An 18,756-nucleotide genomic window follows, 5' to 3' on the forward strand; every position below is an offset into this window, starting at 1 on the left:
CATCTGATGCTACTGTACAGTATTATCAGGATACTGTGCAGTCAGTGTCTTGTGTAAATGCGCCCAGTGTGGAGGAGTTGGGGCAGCATTTCTGATGACCACACTGGAGCCTTTTCAGACTCTGCACCCCTCAGACCCTTTTAAAACCCTTTGGGGACTCCTGAAGTACAGCATTGACATGCCCATGCAGGAAGCGGCGGTCTTATTTGGGGTTCAGGGTAGGAGATGCCAACCTAAAATGATTTTACACCCCGCTGGCTCTCACTCCTCCCTGCTGTGTAAGGGCCCATCGTGCCTGTGATGGGGCACCTACCTGGGAGGACTACCAGGATAAGGGCAATCATATGCCTATAATTGGAGAAGATCTTGTGAGGGAACAGCTTGGGAGCCTGGACATCCACAAGTCAGCTGGTCCAGATGGAATGTATCCAAGAATGCTAAAACCCACATCATACCTATAGACTCGGCAGTGCTACTCTCACTAGCACTATGACTGAAAGAGGTTTGGGGGTCATGATTGACCACAAAATGAACATAAGTCACCAATGCGATGCCACAGCCAGCAAAGCAAACAAAACTCTGTCTTGTGTCTACCGATGCATGTCAAGCAAGACCCAAGAAGTCATCCTTCCACTTTACTCAGCCTTGGTGAGGCTGCAGCTTGAGTACTGCATCCAGTTCTGAGCTCCACACTTTAGAAAGTATGTGGAGAAGCTTGGGAGAGTCCAGAGGAGAGCCACACTCATGATAAGAGGTCAACAGAACAGGCCTTATGAAGAGAAGCTGAGAGGCATGGGACTCTTCAGCCTGGAGAAGCAAAGGCTCAGGGGTGGTTTGATGGCAGCCTATTCTAATATTGTATAAAAGCCTTAGTCTATCTGTCTGGCCATCCTTAATGCTTTATTCACACTCTGATTGGCTGACTAAAACAACCAATCAGACTGCTCCAAGAACATTCTTACAGGAGATGGTGTGGACATAGGGGATAGAGAGGGGAGGGCAGCACAGCTGGCCTGGTCCCACCCCCTGCAGGCAGTGGCAGTGGAGGAGGGTGGGGAGAGCGGGCCTGGCCCCAAAGCAGCGGTTGGGGAGGGTGGGGGTACAGGTCCATTCCCTCCCTCCCCTGACCGGCCGAGAAACGGGGCAAGGCCAGACGCAGAGCTCCATCCCTGTGCCCACCCTGCCCCCCATGATGGCAGCTGGCCATGAAGGCAGAGGGTGGGAGGATCAGGCCCATTTCCCCCTCCCCCCACCAGCTGAGAGCAGGGTGTGAGGCCAGACACAGGGCTCTGTCCCGACGCACCTCTCCCCCCATGATGGTGGCCAGCCTCAAAGGGGAGGGTGGGGGATTCAGGCCTGTTCCCCCCCTCCTCTGACCAGCTGAAAAGCAGGGGCAGGGCCAGACATGAAGCTCTGTCCCTGCATGCCCCCCACCATGATGGTGTCCAGCCATGAGGGGGGGAGGAGCTGAAAAGTGGCAGCACAGGGTGTGGGGTGATGGCACGCCGGCCCCGCCCCCCACCCCATCATTCTTGATGGGCAGTTGCCTAGCAAGTACATAAGGGATGGGCATCAGGAACCGGGAGAACGTCTGTTCACCAGGTCTCCCCAAGAGAAGACAAGGTCTAATGGTCACAAACTGCTGGAAAACCATTTTAGACTGGACACAAGGACAAACTTCTTTACCGTCTGAGTCTCCAGAGTCTGGAATAGACTCCCCCAAGAAGTGGTGTAAGCACCCTAGCTGACTTCCTTCCCCTTAGGCAGGGGGCTGGACCCAATGATCTCGCGAGGTCCCTTCCAGCCCTAATGTCTAAATGTCTGTGTCATGCAGGCAGGGCTTACAGCTCAGCCAATGTGTACTGTAGACCAATCGCTAATTCCCATAGCACAGGGGCAGGCAAAATTCGGCCCACAGGCTGAATTGTGCCTACGGCGGACTCTATTTCCCAGCATCCCCTGGCAGTGTTGCTGCTGTTGGTTTCCATGGAGACCCCAGGAGTGGTGGCACTGTGACAGCCATGGAGACTGGCCATGGTTTCCATGGAGACTGGCCCCAGCAGCCCTGGCAAGGCATGCTGCTGGGTAGAGAGCTGCTCTGGGGCTGGGATCTTGCAGCAGTGGCAGTGTGGTCCATAGCTGGGACAAAGCTGAGATCTGCTGCCCACATGCCCTGAGCAGGGTTGTGCACCACACAAGATCCCATCCCTAGCCCCGGAGCATCTCTCAGCCCTGCAGCACCCAGGATGCTGTTGGGGTGGGTCTCCATGGAAACCCTGTTCTGTCGTTGTGCCACCATTTCTGGGGTCACCATGGAAACCAGCCACAGCAACACGGGCAGGGGCTGCTGGGAAATGGGGTTTGGCTACTGGCCGGATCCACCATTTTGCCCACCCCTGCCATAGCAGCACCCTCTGAAAGCAAAAAGCTTGCCGTGCAATGAGAGCACAGCTGTGGTTAGAGCATAGGGTGTTATCCTGTGGCTTCTGGCTGTGTAAAACCCCTGATGCAAAAATGCCTCTGCCCTTGTGAAATTAACCCTTTGGGCGTTTGTTTGGTTGGAAAACCTCAAAGAAAGCATGGTGTTCTTCCGGTTGTAGTTTTGGTCAGTCAGTAAGTAGGCCCCTTTTTTTGTCTAAGTGAGCATTTGGTCAGTGCCATAATGTGGAAATGGGGGTGCTATGATCACCTTGTGGAAAGGATGCCAAAGCAAGTTTCTGACTGTGTACGGTCCTCAAAGTCCTCTTGGCAGTGTGTACCAGTCCCAGTGTGGGAACTCCATTCTGCTTCTGTCTGGTCCCTCTGTTGTTTCAGGGGGCTATGTCATTTCTTTTCACTTCCACCCTGGGTATCTTGTGTAGGCTGTATGGCATATAGCTCTTTGGGCCTAGTACTTGAATGGGTTCATATCCCTTAATATAATATAAATACTACCAATATCATAGGTGCTCTTGTGTTCTCTTGGCCCTGGTCTATACTCTACCTGTAGCTGAATCTAGGAACCAATTTATGGCATAGTTGTTCCCTTACCTGCTTACTGTGCCTCAAGGCATGTGGAAATGTGGCTATGTGTAGAGAAGACATAAACTGAAACCCTGGTCATACAGAACATGGGTGTTTTTGGTGTCTGTTGAAGGATCTGGAGGACAGATGCGTAGGTGACACAGGATGGCAATGCCTGTGGTAAGCTATGTCTCTTTAGTAAAAAGCAGCATGTTGGATGGTGTGTTGTTGAGAGGCTGGGACAGGGGCCTGGAACAGTGGCTGACCTTATGGGGTCATCCAAATGAGCATGCACATGCGCTCTGTGGTGCCTCAAAGGCTTTTGGGGTGATGCAGAATGTATGTGCTGCATCTGAAAGGGTTGTTCACACTGCACATTTGCAGGGTGGAAGCAAAATTAGATACTGGAAACTAATTGGTATGTAAAAAAATGCAGCAAAAAAAGTGGGGCGGTGAACATGGCTGCAGTGTGTGCACCCAGAACTGGAGCCTGACTGGCCAGAGTTACACTCCAGGTACCCAGATCACTGCTCCTACAGCCCTGGGAGGCCCCCGGGACCCAAGGTGAGGCTGCTGGGACCAGCCCAGTACTGACTTCAGCCTCTCCTACCCTACCTGGGGCAATCTGCCACATGCCAGAGGTGTGCATGCAGGAGCATGTTCAGGGTCAAGTAGCAGTGGCACAAATATGTGCCGCTGTGATTTTTTCATAGTTTCATAGTTGGTAGGGTTGGAAGGGACCTGAGAAGATCATCAAGTCCGACCCCTGCCATGGCAGGAAAGAGTACTGGGGTCAAACGACCTCAGCAAGGTGATTGTCAAGCCTGGTCTTAAAGACCCCCAGGGTAGGAGCCAACACCACTTCACCTGGAAGTTGGTTCCAGACCCTAGCTGCCCTGACAGTGAAGTAGCGCCTCCTGATGTCTAGTCTGAATCTACCCTCTGCCAGCTTGTGATAGTTATTACTTGTCACTCCTGGTAGTGCTTGGGGGAACAGGGACTCCCCCAATGCCTGCTGGTCCCCTCTGACTAGTTTGTAAATGGCCACTAGATTCCCCCCTCAGCCTCTCCTCATAGGGCCTGCCCTGCTCCCAGGGAAATGCATGTTCCTGCTTGTGGGGATGCGCCCTATGTGTTCATCACATGGCTCTGACACCACTTGCATTTAGTCCAGAATTTTTAAATGTGGTCTCTGACATGGGCTACCCTAAAACCAGGTTCTCAATGGTTTCAGGTACCTCTAACTGAAGTCACTGGATACTGTGGAGACACAGTACCTCCGATAATCTTATATACAAGGCCTTAAATCAGGCATGAAGAACTGAGGTCTCCCAAACCTGAAACTGGTTTGGAAATGGGCTCTAATCTCCCTGTACCTTCAAATCCATATTTCTAGTATTAGGGATCATGCATTCAATGGGGACCTGTTTGATCATTTAGACAGGCCTTCTGCATAGCTGAGGCCACAGAACATTTCTGAACTCATTTCTGTTGGATCTAGAACACATCTGTCAGAAGAACATCTAGTCTTAATTTAAATGCTTACAGAGATGAAGGATTTGCCCTGTCCTTGGTGAATTGTTCCAGAAGTTAACTGCCCTCAATGTTAAAAACATGTGCCTTATTTCTAGTTTGAAGTTGTCAAGTTCCAGCTCATACTGTTGAACCTCATAAAAGAAAGATCACAACATAGGCTGACCTCAGTGTGGGGCTGAGGGGATTAGTTAGTGGTTGTTAGTAAAAGTCTTTGAAGTATGACATGCTAGATTAGTCCTAAAAACCATCTGTGCAATCCATTGGTAGCCCTCTAGTTCTTGTTTCCTATGTGTCATGTTGTTTTGGAAGGGGATGGGAGCCTTTAAAAACAATAAGAAACATATTCAGAGCACATAAGGGAATTGGAAGGAACCAGTGAAGTTGGATGCCTGACTCCCTGAGATATTTTTTGAAAACTCTGCTCTGCAGCAATATACACAGTAAAAGCTTTGTTATCCTGCATGAGTGGGGTAAGGAAGGTGCCAGTTATCTAAAAATTCTGGTTATCTGAGAGCTATACCTTGCACAGCCAGGATCACAGCTGGCCCAGCAGGCAGGTAAGTTTCTTTTTATCTACTTACTTTTATCTGTGCACAGGCAAAAGTGGGCTACAGTTGCAGGCTGGGCTCTGCTCCCTGCCTCTGCACCTCACTGCTACTGCTTCAAAAGCGGTGCAGTGTGGCACAGTGCAGTGTCAAGTGCATCCCGCCACTGAGTGGGCCAGACAGCAAGGTGGGCCAGTCCCAGTGCCATTGACGCCTGCTTGGAGCTTGGCCACCCCCGCCGGGAAGAGCTCGGCACTGCTTCGCCCCAGCCCGCAGCAGCAGCCCTCTCTGCCCCACGCAGATCTATTAATTTCCAGTTAATAAAGTATTCCAGTTAGTAAAATACCGGTTAATGCAGTTTTTACTGTAGCTGTTTTCCCCTCATTTCTCCTTTCTCTGTCTTCTATTAGCATTTCCTTCCTACTTCATCTGCTGTTCTCCCAGCTGTGTGTCAGTCACCCCCCTGCTTTCTCTTTCCCTAGATTTGGACATGGCCAGAGAACCCAAGCCAAGCCGAGCCAGGCCTGGGCAGAAAAGGCAGCATGGCAGCACCTTCTACCAGTGAGTCTGCATTGCATGTAATGCTTCGTTGGAATGGGGGAAGGGGAAGGGACCAGGGGCAGGCTGTGTCCTGCGGGGAGCTCATTCTGGGCCTGAAGTTTATCATGAGTAGTGTCAAATGAGCCTCACAAAGTCTGGAGGCTCAGTCCAGGTAAGACCACTCTCCCAACAGACTCTTCCTTCCCTCCATAGCCTTTCTCTTGTTGTTCACCAGGCCAGATCCTGCCCCAAACTTCAGATCCTCCAGTTATAGTGTCCCAGACCCCTTGCCAATCTACCACTTCACACCCTGGCCCTTAGCTTGTAGCGTGTTCAGGTTCGGCACTCTGTGCTGGACCTCTGATGATGTCTCTGCTCAAGCCACATGAAAGCAGAAGCCCCAGGTGAATGGATACTGTCATAGCTTTCAGCATGGCTAAGCCTGCTGCTGAGGTGACTCAGCTTCATTTTGTTTTAAACCTCATACCCATGCTCCTCTGCACTCATCTCTGTTGGTCCTGCCCCTCTAGTGGGCAGAGGATCCAAGTAATAAAGGGCCTATAAGAGATGAGCCTGTGTCTTTTGGGTGCTTTCACATTTATTTCCCAGTCATCTTCACATGATGCTTTCCATAGTGGTCCCAAAACTGTTGGCTCATTGACTCAGTAGCTCTGAAAATTAATTTGCATTGTAAATAATGCAGTGAAACTCAGGCTTCAGCCTTTAACTAATTCCCTAGAGATATTTGCCGTCTCAGGAAACCATCCCAGGTAGAACTGAGGAATATTCAGGAATTCCCTCACAGTGGCATGTACCATATGGAGGAGAGCATAGAGAGCCTTTGCCTTATGCTTCCATCCCCTTGGGGCTGGGGGTGAAGGGATCTCACTCCCATTTCAATATCCAGCTGGGTGCAGCAATTACTGCTCATTTTCACAGCCCCCAGGGGAGAAGAAGCTTCTGAGACCAGATGCACTTCTAAACTATCTCAAGAACATTTTATAGATCTAGAGGTCTCTAAATCCAAAGCATTTCCAGATTGCTCTAAATTGCATTCTCAGTCATCTTGGACTTCTGTCTCCAGATGACAGTGATACAGTGGTAATTTCATGGTTCCAGAGCTCCAGAGGTTTGCCAATGCCTACTTCTAACTGTATTAACCTGCAGGTGAGGAAAAGAAGCTTTGAATCACCTCAAAGGCCCAGCCTTGCTGACCAGTCATTGGCTCCTGTGTTGGTTTGGCTGCCAGACACATCTGCTTGTACCTGGGGCAGGGTCTCCTGCTGTAATGGAGTTTCTTCCCACTGAGGGGCAGAGCGTGTTGAGACTGCTCCTTCCCCCTGCTTACACATGGGTCCTTACTAAAGGTCAAGCCTGAAACTCTAGATCTTTTGCCAAGATGGTGGAGCTTCCTGGGTCTGCACCCAGGCTTTTCTCTGCATGTATCAGCCCTTCTTTATATAACAGGACTGAACCAGAATTCAACCTCCCTGAAGAGAGTATAAATTTGGGCCTGGAGCCCATTTCTGCTTACTGTTTGCCAGCCCAGCATGCACATATTAGCATGGAAGCAGCATAGCGGAGTGCCTGACGCAGGGGCAGATGTACAGACCTTGCCTTTTGCAGGCCTAATTGTTAAGCGGAGCAGTAATGGAACACAGCCTGGCTCTGCTCCGTGCGGGGAGAGAGGCAAGATGGGCAGCCACTGAACTTGTCAATTAAACTGCAACAAGTCAGCTCTTTCCCCTGGGCACTGACCTGGGATCACAGGCAGGGCAGTCTGAGGAGTGGGAAGAGACACTGCTTGACAACTGGAGCTCATTCAGGGCTCCAACTTGTTAGAAAGCTCCTGTGCATAATCTGGTAGAACTAATTTGCTCTGTTTGTTACCATGGGGATAGTGCAAGAGAGTGCTGGGAAGGAGGCAGAGAGGGCATTGTAAGGAGGAGGACATTTCTGGCCACACAGGTACCACTTCTGCTGCTTTCTCTCCCTGGTGCACAGTTCAGCACTCAGCAGGCTGCCTCTGAGCACTCACCCATGAAGACACAGCACTTCTCATTCCAAGCTCTCTATAGAGCGAGACAGGTTCCTTTGTTCCTGATATAGTTGGTAAAGTGGAGCCTCAGCCAAGCAAAGTGATTTGCCCAAGACCACAGAGCTGGTCAGTAGCAAGGCCAGTTGTTGACCTCAGGTCTCGTATGTCCCAGGCACACATTCTATTCATTAGATCTCACTGACCTCTTGCTTCACAAAGCTTTTGTGGTCCCAGGACTCAGGCAATCCCAAGAAAGTAGTGACCTACAGGAGGCAGCTGAGCCTGCTGAACAACTTCAACACTTGCTGAAGTCAGCGAGGGCAGAGAATGCTCTGAACCTACCAGCTCTCGGGACATAGCTGCTGGCACACCCAACATGGGTCTTGGAATTTGGAGACGTGGCCTGTGTAGGAGAGCCGCTGCACCTCAGACCTCTCCATGATTCATTAGGCTTGATTGGACCATCAGCATGCTCAATGCTAGCCAGTCCACCAAGAATGACAGCACCAGCTTTCCCCTATTGGGTGAGACCACCCTAGTGCCATTCCTTCATCATGCACCAATCACCTTTACCTATCCCTGGCAGTTAAAACTATTGGGAGCACAAAGCTGAGCTAAGCAAGGACTTGGAAAAAAAAGCACTTGATCTCATATGCCCATGAATCAAAGCTAGGACTCCCATGTGCCTGGCAAGGATGCAACCACTGAACCACTGAAGCTCCAGCTGTCCATAGGAGTGTTCTGTCCTGGGAAGCTGTATTGTTCTGTTGTTTTGATGCAGGCTCTTCCCCCTTCCTGTTGCCTGCTCCATCGCTGTCAAGGACACAGGTCTGTTTGCTGGGTTTGGGGAGAGGCTCATGGGACAACAAGGCTTTTGTTGTCTGTATTTAGCCAACAGCCTTAAGCAGGGTCTGGGGGCTCAGGACAGGCTGGTCGTGCCCTCTTTTACTGATGCTCTATGAGTTGCCAAGCAGATGCAGTGCTGGGATTACAAAAAGCTCTGCTGTCCTAACAGTATGTTAGAGTAGTTGGTGAGGGAGTTAACTATCTTCTTGCCTGTTAATGAAAATGATTTGGCTTCTGGTATTTTAGTGGGAGGCTGGTCTGGGAGCAGTTGGCAGAGGGGAGCAGCACTAGTTACGACTGCACTGGAAGCCTCTGCTCTGCCCATCTCTGCCCTAGCCAGCTGGCTCTGATCTAATCACTCAACAGATGGAATTGCTCTCTCTTTCTCCCCACAGTTGTTAGGTTCCCTAGTGGGAAACTCCCTGAAGACCTTTCAGGCAGCCACTTTCAAGCCTGGCTCTGCAGCTGCATGCATCTAATCAGGTTATACCTGCAGTTCTGTTGGTGACTATGGTTTCGGCAGAGTTTATGTCCCCTGACTAACATTAAGAGCTTGTATTGCCCAAAGATGAATGAATAGATATCCCAGGCCTACTCTCAACTACAAAGTTCTGCCAGCAGTGCCCCAGCTTGGAGGGCATCCCTGCCCAAAGCTCTTCTGCACAACCCTGCATTCAGCCAGCAGTTACACCTCTGCCAAGTGGACTTATTCTTCTGCCACCATGTGGCAGCCAGCAGAAGGCATGTGTAGACACTGTTGACCTACCATGGTCCTTCTGGCAGTCATGCCTTCCCAGGATGCACTTCTTCCTCTGGTGGCACCGCATCCGGGAGGAGTAGCGCGGAGCTGGCAGGAAAGCAGGAGGATGTACCCACTTCAGCAGCTTATCACTGGCAACCGCTGTCTGCCCTTGGATATTTGGATGGCAGAAGCACATAAGTATAGATGAGGCCCCAGCATGACCCTGCACTGCCATCTGGCATGCTACTAGGGCTCGCTAGCTCCTGGGATCAATACCTGATGGTGCTTCTATTAGGACAAGGGCCCAGTTCTCAGCAGCACATCCTTGCTGGCCATCTCTGTAGCTGGAGTTGAAACCAGTGGGCTGCTGGGGTTGTCAGGGCAAAGTCATTTCCAACCCCCATGATGGGCCCACGCCTGGAGTAGGAAATGGAAAAGGTTCTTGCTGGGGTGCAGGACATGGCTCTGGGAACACCCTATGCATGTCGCCCTCTGGGAGATGGCAGTGCCCTGCTGATAGTCCTGTTGGCAAACCTTGTGTTATCCCTGTCAGGGGTTGTGTGTTTTGTTTGCACAGGGTGCTTGGCTCTTGTGCTGTGCGAGGGGGAGCAGTGGGTATTTTTTAGGACTATTCAGATAAATGGCTGCCTGTGAAAGCAGGGGATGGGACTCCATGGCGTAGAAGCTTGTGTCTTGTGCTCCCCAGAGCCCTGTCTTGCACTCCCAGCTCCTCCCCTTTTTTTTCTGGCTCATGTTCAGTCAGTCTGCCCGCTCTGTCTTTTCCTTCTCTCCTTCCAGACTTACATCTTTTCACCCCATCCTTTCTTCCTGTGTCTTCTTTCTAGACACTATTATCCCATTCAACCCACATGTGCCAGCTTCAAACCCTCTGTCCCATGGAGCCCCTCCAGAAGCAGTGTTCCTGAGGGATTCTCACTCTCCCACTCACCCCCGTCTTTCTCCGTCTCTTTGGCCCTCACAGTTCTCTGTCTTGACTCCAGTGTCAGATGTAATTGGAACGTCAGCACGCTCACCCCACTTTGAGCATAGGGAGGGCACGGGGGTGGGGGAAGGGGGGCACGTGCCCTCCCCATAGGGCTCCTGCCGGCAGCTCCGGCAGTGCCTGCGTGTGGCCCCCAGACTTGGCAGGCACCAGTCACCCATGTCTTTATGTGCTGAAGTTCTTGGCAGAATCAGGGTCAGTGTGCTCAACAGAGTCCAGGATGGAGCCCTATAGCCCTTGCTTTGTTTGTGTAAGTGGCAAGCTCTGTAGGGACTTGTTTCAGAGTGGGCAAGATGGCAGGCCCAGCTAGTGCAGTTCTAGCTTCTCCTGGCAGATATTGCCTGAGGGAATGATTGTGTAGGGCTGGGACTCCAGGTCTGTCTTAGCTGGAGTCAGTATAGGTGGTGGTAGGGAGCAGATCTGTCCAACTAATGGCTTGCAGACCACATGCAGCCTGTGAGGGGTCAGCACATGGCCCACAGGCCCCTGCAGCCATGTATCCCACAGCATGTGCTAGGGTGGGGAGCAACACACCATCAATGCTTCCTGTGCAGCGGGGAAAAGAGGAAACCTAGGGGCCTGCCCCCACAGCATATGGCTTGTGGGGTGTACTGTCCCTGACCATGAGGAAGTTAAACAACTCTGGTATAGAAGTGGTTCTCACTCTTTTTAGACTCAGGGCACCTTCAGAAAATTCCAGCTCTTGGCTTTCACACATCTCATGACTACAAAAAAATAATACTTCCCTTACAAAGAACTCAGAAAGCCCACAACAGATCAGAATGGTTTTGACATTACAGATTTCTATTTGAAATATCTGGGTTTATCTTGTGAATCATGTGTAGGTGTTTGCACACCAATAGTGCTACTATTATGTGGCATCCCACATCACCCTTGAAAAGATCTCACAGCACCCCAGTTGAGAATCATTCATCTAACTATCTTGCTGGGATCCTGTGAGCCCTGCTGACTTCCTGCCCCTGGGGCAGGGGGCTGGACTGGATGATCTTCCAAGGTCCCTTCCAGCCCTAATGTCTATGAAATTTATGAATCCACTCAGCTTATTTCAGGAGGATGTGCTATAGAGCAGGCCCCTGGGCTAAGTACAGACAGTGAGAGAGCCCAAGGGTGAATCAGTCTTTGCAGGTTAGTTTAAACTGCATAGATTAACATGAACAGCACGTGCCCCTGGCGGCTGGGGGGCATGGCTGCGCTGGCAGTGGCGGGAGCGCGGCAGCAGGAGCGGGAGTGCGGCAGCAGTGAGCAGGGAGCTCCTGCAGACTCCACTGGCACTGTCAATGGCAGGGGGGAGGGGTGGCGAGCGCTGACCAAGGGTCAGCAACCACCCACAGGTGCCACTGGCAGCCTTAAATTGTTTTATGTGTAACTTCTGTCTCTAGCTCTGGTGGCCATATGCTCCAGGAGCTGCACACAGTGCAGGCTGCACCAACCTTACCACGTGGACATCCATCTCCACTGCTGCGATGCATGGGCACAACCTCCCACATCCACACGCGGCCCTGATTCCTGTCTTGCCCCCCCCCTTCCCTGGGTGCAGCCCCAGATTCACCCTCAGCTCCTCATGCTGCTATGCTGCCCTGTCCTCTGATGCCAGGGGCACACCTTAACACTTCACAGACTGCGTGGCCTGCAGGCTACCAGTTGGATAGCACTGTCGTTAGGAATGGTGTATCCATTCTGAGTATGCAGGAGCAGGCTTGAGTAAAAGTTTTCAGAAGAAGGTTTTATAGGTCAAAAACTGAAAGATTTAGGCCAACAGAATGCAAATTCATGCCAAATTCACCACATTGTTTCACCACAATATCTGCTACATTTTGGGGTGGGGGGAATTATTTAAAAAACCTTTTGGTTTGAGATTAACCAAAACCTAATTTGATTTTAAAAATTGTTTCCTTCAACCTGAAACCACTTTTCAATTTTGGGATTTCTTTATTTTTTCAACGGGAAAAACTGAAAAAATGGTGCTTTGGGTATAAACCAAGATACAAATATTTTTGCTGAGAGCAGCAAATCAGAAGCTCTCTTCTAGGGCTAGGTAGACATGGGCTGTGCCGGCTACCTTTGGGACTCTAGCCTAAAAAAGAAGAGCTAAGAGCAATGGTCAGACCTCTCCCATGCTGCTCCATGGACAAGAGCAAGTGTTCCTGCTCTTTCAGTTGGTTTGTATAGCATTGGCTGGGCAATGGGGTGTGACCCTGGTAGGGCTGTTTGTCATAGCCTTGGATCCAAAGGACTGATTGTCCCTATATGAACAGCTTGGAGAGAGAGAGAAGCAGTGGATCACAGTGTTGGAAACTTGGAAAAGAGACTGGCCTGAACAAAGAGTCCCAAAATAACTCCAGGTGCAAACAATAGCATCAGGGACAGCGTTTCCTGCATTCCTGGCAGCTGCTCTTCCCTCTGCTGCCAAAGAGCTGCCCACAGCTGTGCCTTTAAAAGGAGGGCTGTTGCTATTGTTGTCTGTCAGACCAATGTGAATCATTCTGGAAACCCTCTAAAACACCATGGCCTCCAATACCATAGTCCTATGAGCCTGAGCCAGCCATGTGCTCAGAGCAAGCGAGGGATCCAAATGCTCCCTCTGCCCACAAAGTACACTTGGTCACTGCTTGATGCTTCTCAGGTCTGGAACAGGCCAGCCACTGCTACAGACCGGCGGTCCCTATCCAGGCTGTGTTCTCCTGTTTCCAGGCTGGAGTATGCTAGTGTGGGAGTCCCTCGGAAGCGTTGTCCATGATTGTAGAAATGGTGCTCTGCTCATTAGGGGGTGATGATGATGCCATGTCTTGGACAAGATCATACCAGCTGGTGCCTATTAAAGATCCCTGTGGGACTTTGGGTCATGGTGTCCTGGCTCAGTGTCAGTGCAATAGCACTTGGCACCTATAGAGCTGCCCTCGAGTAGAAATGTGAGTGAAGGCCAGAATCATTTATCACCATTTTACAAGTGAGGAAACTGAGGCCTGAAGAAGGGAAGTGACTTGTCTGCCAAGCTTACACAGACAGAGCACAGGATGAAGAACAGAACTCAGTCCCCTGGTTTCTGGTTCTCTGTTCAAACCACTAGATCGGGGTGCTCAACCTCTGGCTCACAGCACCTTGTCATCTGGCCCATAGACCTCTCCACAGGTCTGGATATTTGGCGGGAGGAGTGTGGTGGCACTGCTTCCTTGCTGCCAAATCTTCAGACCCATGGGGAGCCCTGGGTCCTGCACACTGGATCAAACACCCAGAGCTCAGGGCTGGGCAGGGGTGGCACCAGGCTCCATGGTCCAATCCCAGTGTTGGGGTTTGGAGGGGGTGGTACTGGCCCCCTGGGACTCAAACCTGGCATGTAGTGAGTGGGAGGGGTGGCTCCAGGCTCCCAGGGCCCAATCCTGGCATGGAGGTCCATGAGAGAGTGGTGCCAGGCCCAGGGCCTGATTTAGCCCAGAGGTGGGCTTTAGGCCACTCCTTTGGCCTGTGGAGCCAAAAGGTTGAACACCAGTGCACTTAACCCACCACCAGGGAGGACTATACCTCTGTTGCTCAGGGCTGCAGGGGGTGGTCAGGGAGGCCAAGGCGCAGTTGGAACTGGGACTGGCTTCTCGGATCAAGGACAACAAGAAGTTTTTAAATACATAGTGGGTAAAAACAAGGTAATGGGCTTCTGCAGGACATGCTAGGAAATCTGGTCATTGCACGAGGCAGCAAAGCTAACCTATTTAACAATTTCTTTGCCTCCATTTTTCTGAGCAGGGACCAGGTCGCCCCACCCCCACCGGGACCCCCGTAGGCCCCAGGGGAGGTGCACCCAGGCCAAGGGTCAGGGAGGATCTAGTCAGGGAACTTCTGGAGGGACTGGTGCTCTGGTGTGGTGGCAGAGGACTGGAAGAGGGCCAATGTGGTTCCCATCTTCAAAAAAGGGAGGAAGGAGGACCTGGGAAACTATAAGCCAGTTAGTCTTACCTCAGTCCTGGGTAAGCTTTTTGACAGAATTATCCAGCAGCACATCTGCGAGGGACCAGCAGGGGAGATTATGCTTAGGGGCAACCAACACGGGTTCATTAGAGGCAGGTCCTGTCAGACCAACCCGGTGGCCTTCTACGACCAGGTCACCAAATCATTAGATGCAGGGGTAGCAGTGGATATAGTCTTCCTGGACTTTCGGAAGGCCTTCGACACTGTCTCTCACCCTGTTCTCATTAAGACCTACACAGTCAAATGGGTCGCCAACTGGTTGGAGGGCCGCACCCAGAGAGTGGTGGTGGATGGGTCCTTTTCGACCTGGAGGGATGTGGGCAGTGGGGTCCCCCAGGGCTCGGTCCTCGGGCCTGCACTGTTCAACATCTTCATCAGCGACTTGGATGAGGGGGTAAAAAGCACCCTGTTCAAATTTGCAGACGACACTAAGATGTGGGGAGAAGTGGGCATGGTAGAAGGGAGGGGCAGGCTGCAATCAGACCTAGACAGGTTACCGGGGTGGGCAGATGAGAACAGGATTGGTTTCAACACTGACAAGTGCAAGGTGATGCACCTGGGGAGGAAGAATCAGCAGCATACCTACAGGCTGGGGAACTCCCTTCTTGTCAGTGCAGAGGCAGAAAAGGATCTTGGAGTCATCATTGATGCCAAAATGAACATGGGCTGACAGGTCCAGGGGGGTGATCCTCCCCCTCTATGTGGCACTGGTCAGGCCGCAGTTGGAGTACTGCGTCCAGTTCTGGGCGCCACACTTCAGGAGGGATGTGGACAACATGGAGAGGGTCCAGAGGAGGGCCACCCACATGATCCAGGGACAGCAGAGCAGGCCCTACAAGGACAGGCTACGGGACCTGAACCTGTTCAGCCTCCACGAGAGAAGGCTGAGGGGGGATCTAGTGGCCTGTTACAAAGTAGTCAGAGGGGACCAGCAGACATTGGGCCAGAAGACAACAGCTGGCAGATGCCTGATGAGGGCAGCCATTTTAGATTCAGGGCTGCCTGTATAAACAGGGCATTTTGCTGCTGGAAGGCCAGGTAACAACATTGCCTGGCTGCGGAGCTGCTGGTATCGGCTGGAGGTAAGGCAGGAGCTGTAGGGGATGGTTTAGAGGCTCCTGGTCCTGGGCATGATCTAGAACTGCACCCTGCTGGGAGTGGGTGGCCTGGTGGGGCTCTCAGTGGTGCAGGAGCCCCCAGGAAATGCCAGGCCAGTTACCACCCCAGTGAAAGGCGGGTTAGGGTACCTTAACCCCTAGTCCTCACAACTGGGTGGGTTACCCCCTTTGTAGGGTCTAGAAGGTGGACCCCAGAGGGAGAGAGAGTTGGACCATACTCTCTTAACCTGTCTTGACATCCCCTGACTGGTCCAAGCTGGGGCCAGGACCAGAAGGGTCAAAGGGCCAAGGGGCCAACCGCGAGGGACGCCCCAAGAGCCGATGGGGTCCTGACTAGCCTGGAGGTTGGCCAGGGCTAGTAGAGCCCAAGGTCCCAGGGGGACCACACCTGTAAGGCGGAAGCAGTTCAGGGAGCTCTGCAGCCAGGAATGGAGGCAGACTAGGCTGCCTGAACGGAGGGATCTAAGTGAGGTCCAGCTAGTAGGATTCTGGGGCCCAGTGTAGGGCCGGTGATATGGATAACATCTGGATGCCATCTGCGAGACTTGGGCTGCAGTGTTGGGAAGGAACAGAGCCACAGATAGCCCTCCCTGGCACTGGGGCGAGAAATGGGCAGCCTCCCACTTAAGCAACATCAATTCATTAATTAACAATGAGGCATGGTGCGTGAGAAAGCGGGTGGTTAGCCCAGAAACAGGTGAGCGGGCCACTGGAAAATCAGCCCCCAAGAAAGCCCCCTGTTTCATAGGCACAGACATCCCTCCATCTTCCATTCCCAAAGCATTTTGGGATGAAAGGAGCTGGCACCAGCTAGGCTGAGTCTCCATCCTGGCTTTCTCTCCCACACTGTCTTGGTCTGATATCTCTCACCTTTTTCATGCCCAAATACCCTACTAGTGCTATGTTGCCCCATTGTGCCCAGTTGGGCTGCAGCTCGGAGACACCATCCAGAAATGGTCCTATGGGTTTGGTGCTCCTTGCAAGCACATCTGCTCGGTGACTGGCAGTACCCAGCTTTTACTTGGGTCTTGGTGGACAAGGAGGAAGAGATTAGAAGGAGCATCAGGGTTCACATGTCAGCACCTAATGCAGAATTGTGACTGTGCACCTGGGAGAGCTCTTCCCACTCCTTCATGCTTGCTTGTCTTCATTGGCTCATGGTGGATTTCACAAGATGTTCTGGGAGCTGGTGTGAGGATGCGGGAGGACCTTCCACCTGTGGCAGGAGTCTGCTCAGCAGGAGAGAACTGGAGCTAGGAGGAGGTGCATCCATGTAGGAAGAGGACGCTTCTTTTATGCTGTGGTCTGCAGAATGAATGAGCTGAAGAACCCCTGGTCACTGGCACTGTGTGGACTTTCCTGCTTGCCACCTTTTATTAATCCTGGAATTGGAGTGCCTTGTCCATATGGCCTCAGGACTTGGGGTTGCCATACCTGGGGCTTGGTGTTGGTCCATTATAGATACAGGGGAGTTTGGATCTGGATCTGTGAGCTCAATAGTGTTTGGATCTGACCCAGTCCTGGTTAAAATATTTCCCTCTTTTGGGAAATTTCCCTTACAGATTGTAGTGAACGTGTGTTTCCTGCCTCTGCTGGAAGTGCTTGGAACTGCCATTTGATGTTTTTGTCTATGAGTCCAGTCATGCACCAGGATACCACTGTGACAGATGTAAACAGAACAGAAAGATAGTCCTTACCCTAAAGAGATGACAGTCTGTGACAGGGGACAATAGGTGGAAGCGGATAGACAGATAGGTAAGTACAAGGAAGCAGTGAGGCAGTGACGGCCAGGAGGAGGCAGTAGGCTCAGGACATCAGCACCCCAACCATAATCAAGTTCTTCATAGACATCAAAGCAAAGGAGGGCTGTAAGGAGAGATTTGAAGGACAGTAAGGTGACTGTGGAGATCTTTGGAGGGATGGCCTCCCAGAGAGAAGGGCAGCATAAGAGAAAGTTATAAAGAGTCTCTTTGGCAGCTTAATAAGTAGGCAGTGGAGGATAGCATTATGGGCTGACCGGAGGCAGGAGTTGATGTAAGAGATGATAGGCAGGCTGGGGATAGGTCATGAAGGGCCTTGAGAGTGAAAAGAAGCAGTGAGAAATGAACAGCTCCATTTTCTAATGGCAATCAGAGCAGGGACAGAATGCCCTTGACTCATCGTCCCTGGGGCATGTGGTTTTGCAGCCTCTGAAGTGAAGGCTTCTCAGATCCCTGACTGAGTTTATAGCCATTGTTTTCATTTCCCAGCTACACTATGGGGGCACGTGGAAACGGCGTGTCATGCATCTTATTTTAGAATGCTTGCCTTCATGGGTTCCAGTGTTCTTCCTGGCCAGGGCATGCCAGCTCTTATTGTCTTCAGAAGCATGTGGCCTAAAGTATGTCCTTACCCAACCCTCCCCACTCCCTCACCCCGGAAATAGCATTTATAGGTATAATACACAGGGAGAGGGGAGGTAAGTCCCATGCAGTATTGTGCCTTGCTCCCAGAACTCCATGTTGCAGCTCCTTCAGTAGTCCCCCAACTAGTGTATAGAGATGGCACCCCCTACAGCTGTAGGAGAGCAGAGGCTGCTTTTACCAACATGCTGAGTAAGTCTGCATGTGCATTAATGAGCTTTTCCTAACGTGCACTAAATTTAGTACCTCCAGTGTGAGGTGCTAAATAAATGTGCATTAAGCTGCCCTAATGCACAGTAGCAAAAGTGCACTTTTTTTTTAGTGACTATTAATGCGCAGTAGCCTATTTTACTGTGCATTAGTGTATTTGCATTTTTTTATGCGGTGCTTTAATGCACAGTAATATAGGCTACTGAGCACTAAAGCCCACATGTAGATGTGCCTACTGAGCTATAATTAAGCAGGATGTTCTGAGGTGGTCACTCGCTATAATGCATCAATCAGTAGGTGACCTCACAGAAGGATCCTAATTATCCACATAGGATTTTGGCCATATAAAATGAAAGGCTGAAATGTTCCTTCCCTCCTCCCTGTTTTTAAAGCTGCTTCCCAGGTCCCCAGGGAATGGGTGTGTATCTGACACAGAGAAACTAGAGATAGAAAAATTCCCTGAAGTCACTCATGCTACCTCTCTATTGCTGATGCCTATTTTATCTCTGAGGAAGCCGAGGTACAGCAAGCTAACTGGCATTGCAGAATGAGTCGGTCTCAGAGGATGAGCAGACTCCTTCTACATGTTGTGGCCTAGTGCATGCGGGCAGGGGCTAGACAAGGACTCGGGTGTCCTGGTTTCTGTTTCTGACTCTGCCCCTGACCTATTGGCTGACCCTGGTCAAATTGCTTCCCTTCCCTAAGCCTTGACTTCCTCCTCATTTCTAGGCTGTAGGTTCTTGGGGGAAAGAAGCAGTCTCGTGTGTGTGTGTGTGTGTGTGTGTGTGTGTG

General features: G+C 51.3%; 1 protein-coding gene across 1 annotated transcript in view; it reads left to right on the plus strand.

The window, feature by feature from the left end:
* The window catches only part of LOC109310430 (RNA-binding Raly-like protein), a 43,565-nt gene that overhangs the window by 10,206 nt on the left and 14,603 nt on the right, over window positions 1-18,756 (plus strand). Inside the window, exon 2 of the mRNA XM_019535546.1 lies at window positions 5,567-5,645. Within this exon, the coding sequence (XP_019391091.1) occupies window positions 5,567-5,645 (79 nt within the window). The remainder of the gene's footprint in view (window positions 1-5,566; window positions 5,646-18,756) is intronic.

This window comes from Crocodylus porosus, unplaced genomic scaffold, assembly GCF_001723895.1.
Source record: "Crocodylus porosus isolate Cpor-Errol unplaced genomic scaffold, CroPor_comp1, whole genome shotgun sequence".
In the NCBI taxonomy this organism is placed as follows: Eukaryota; Metazoa; Chordata; order Crocodylia; family Crocodylidae; genus Crocodylus; species Crocodylus porosus.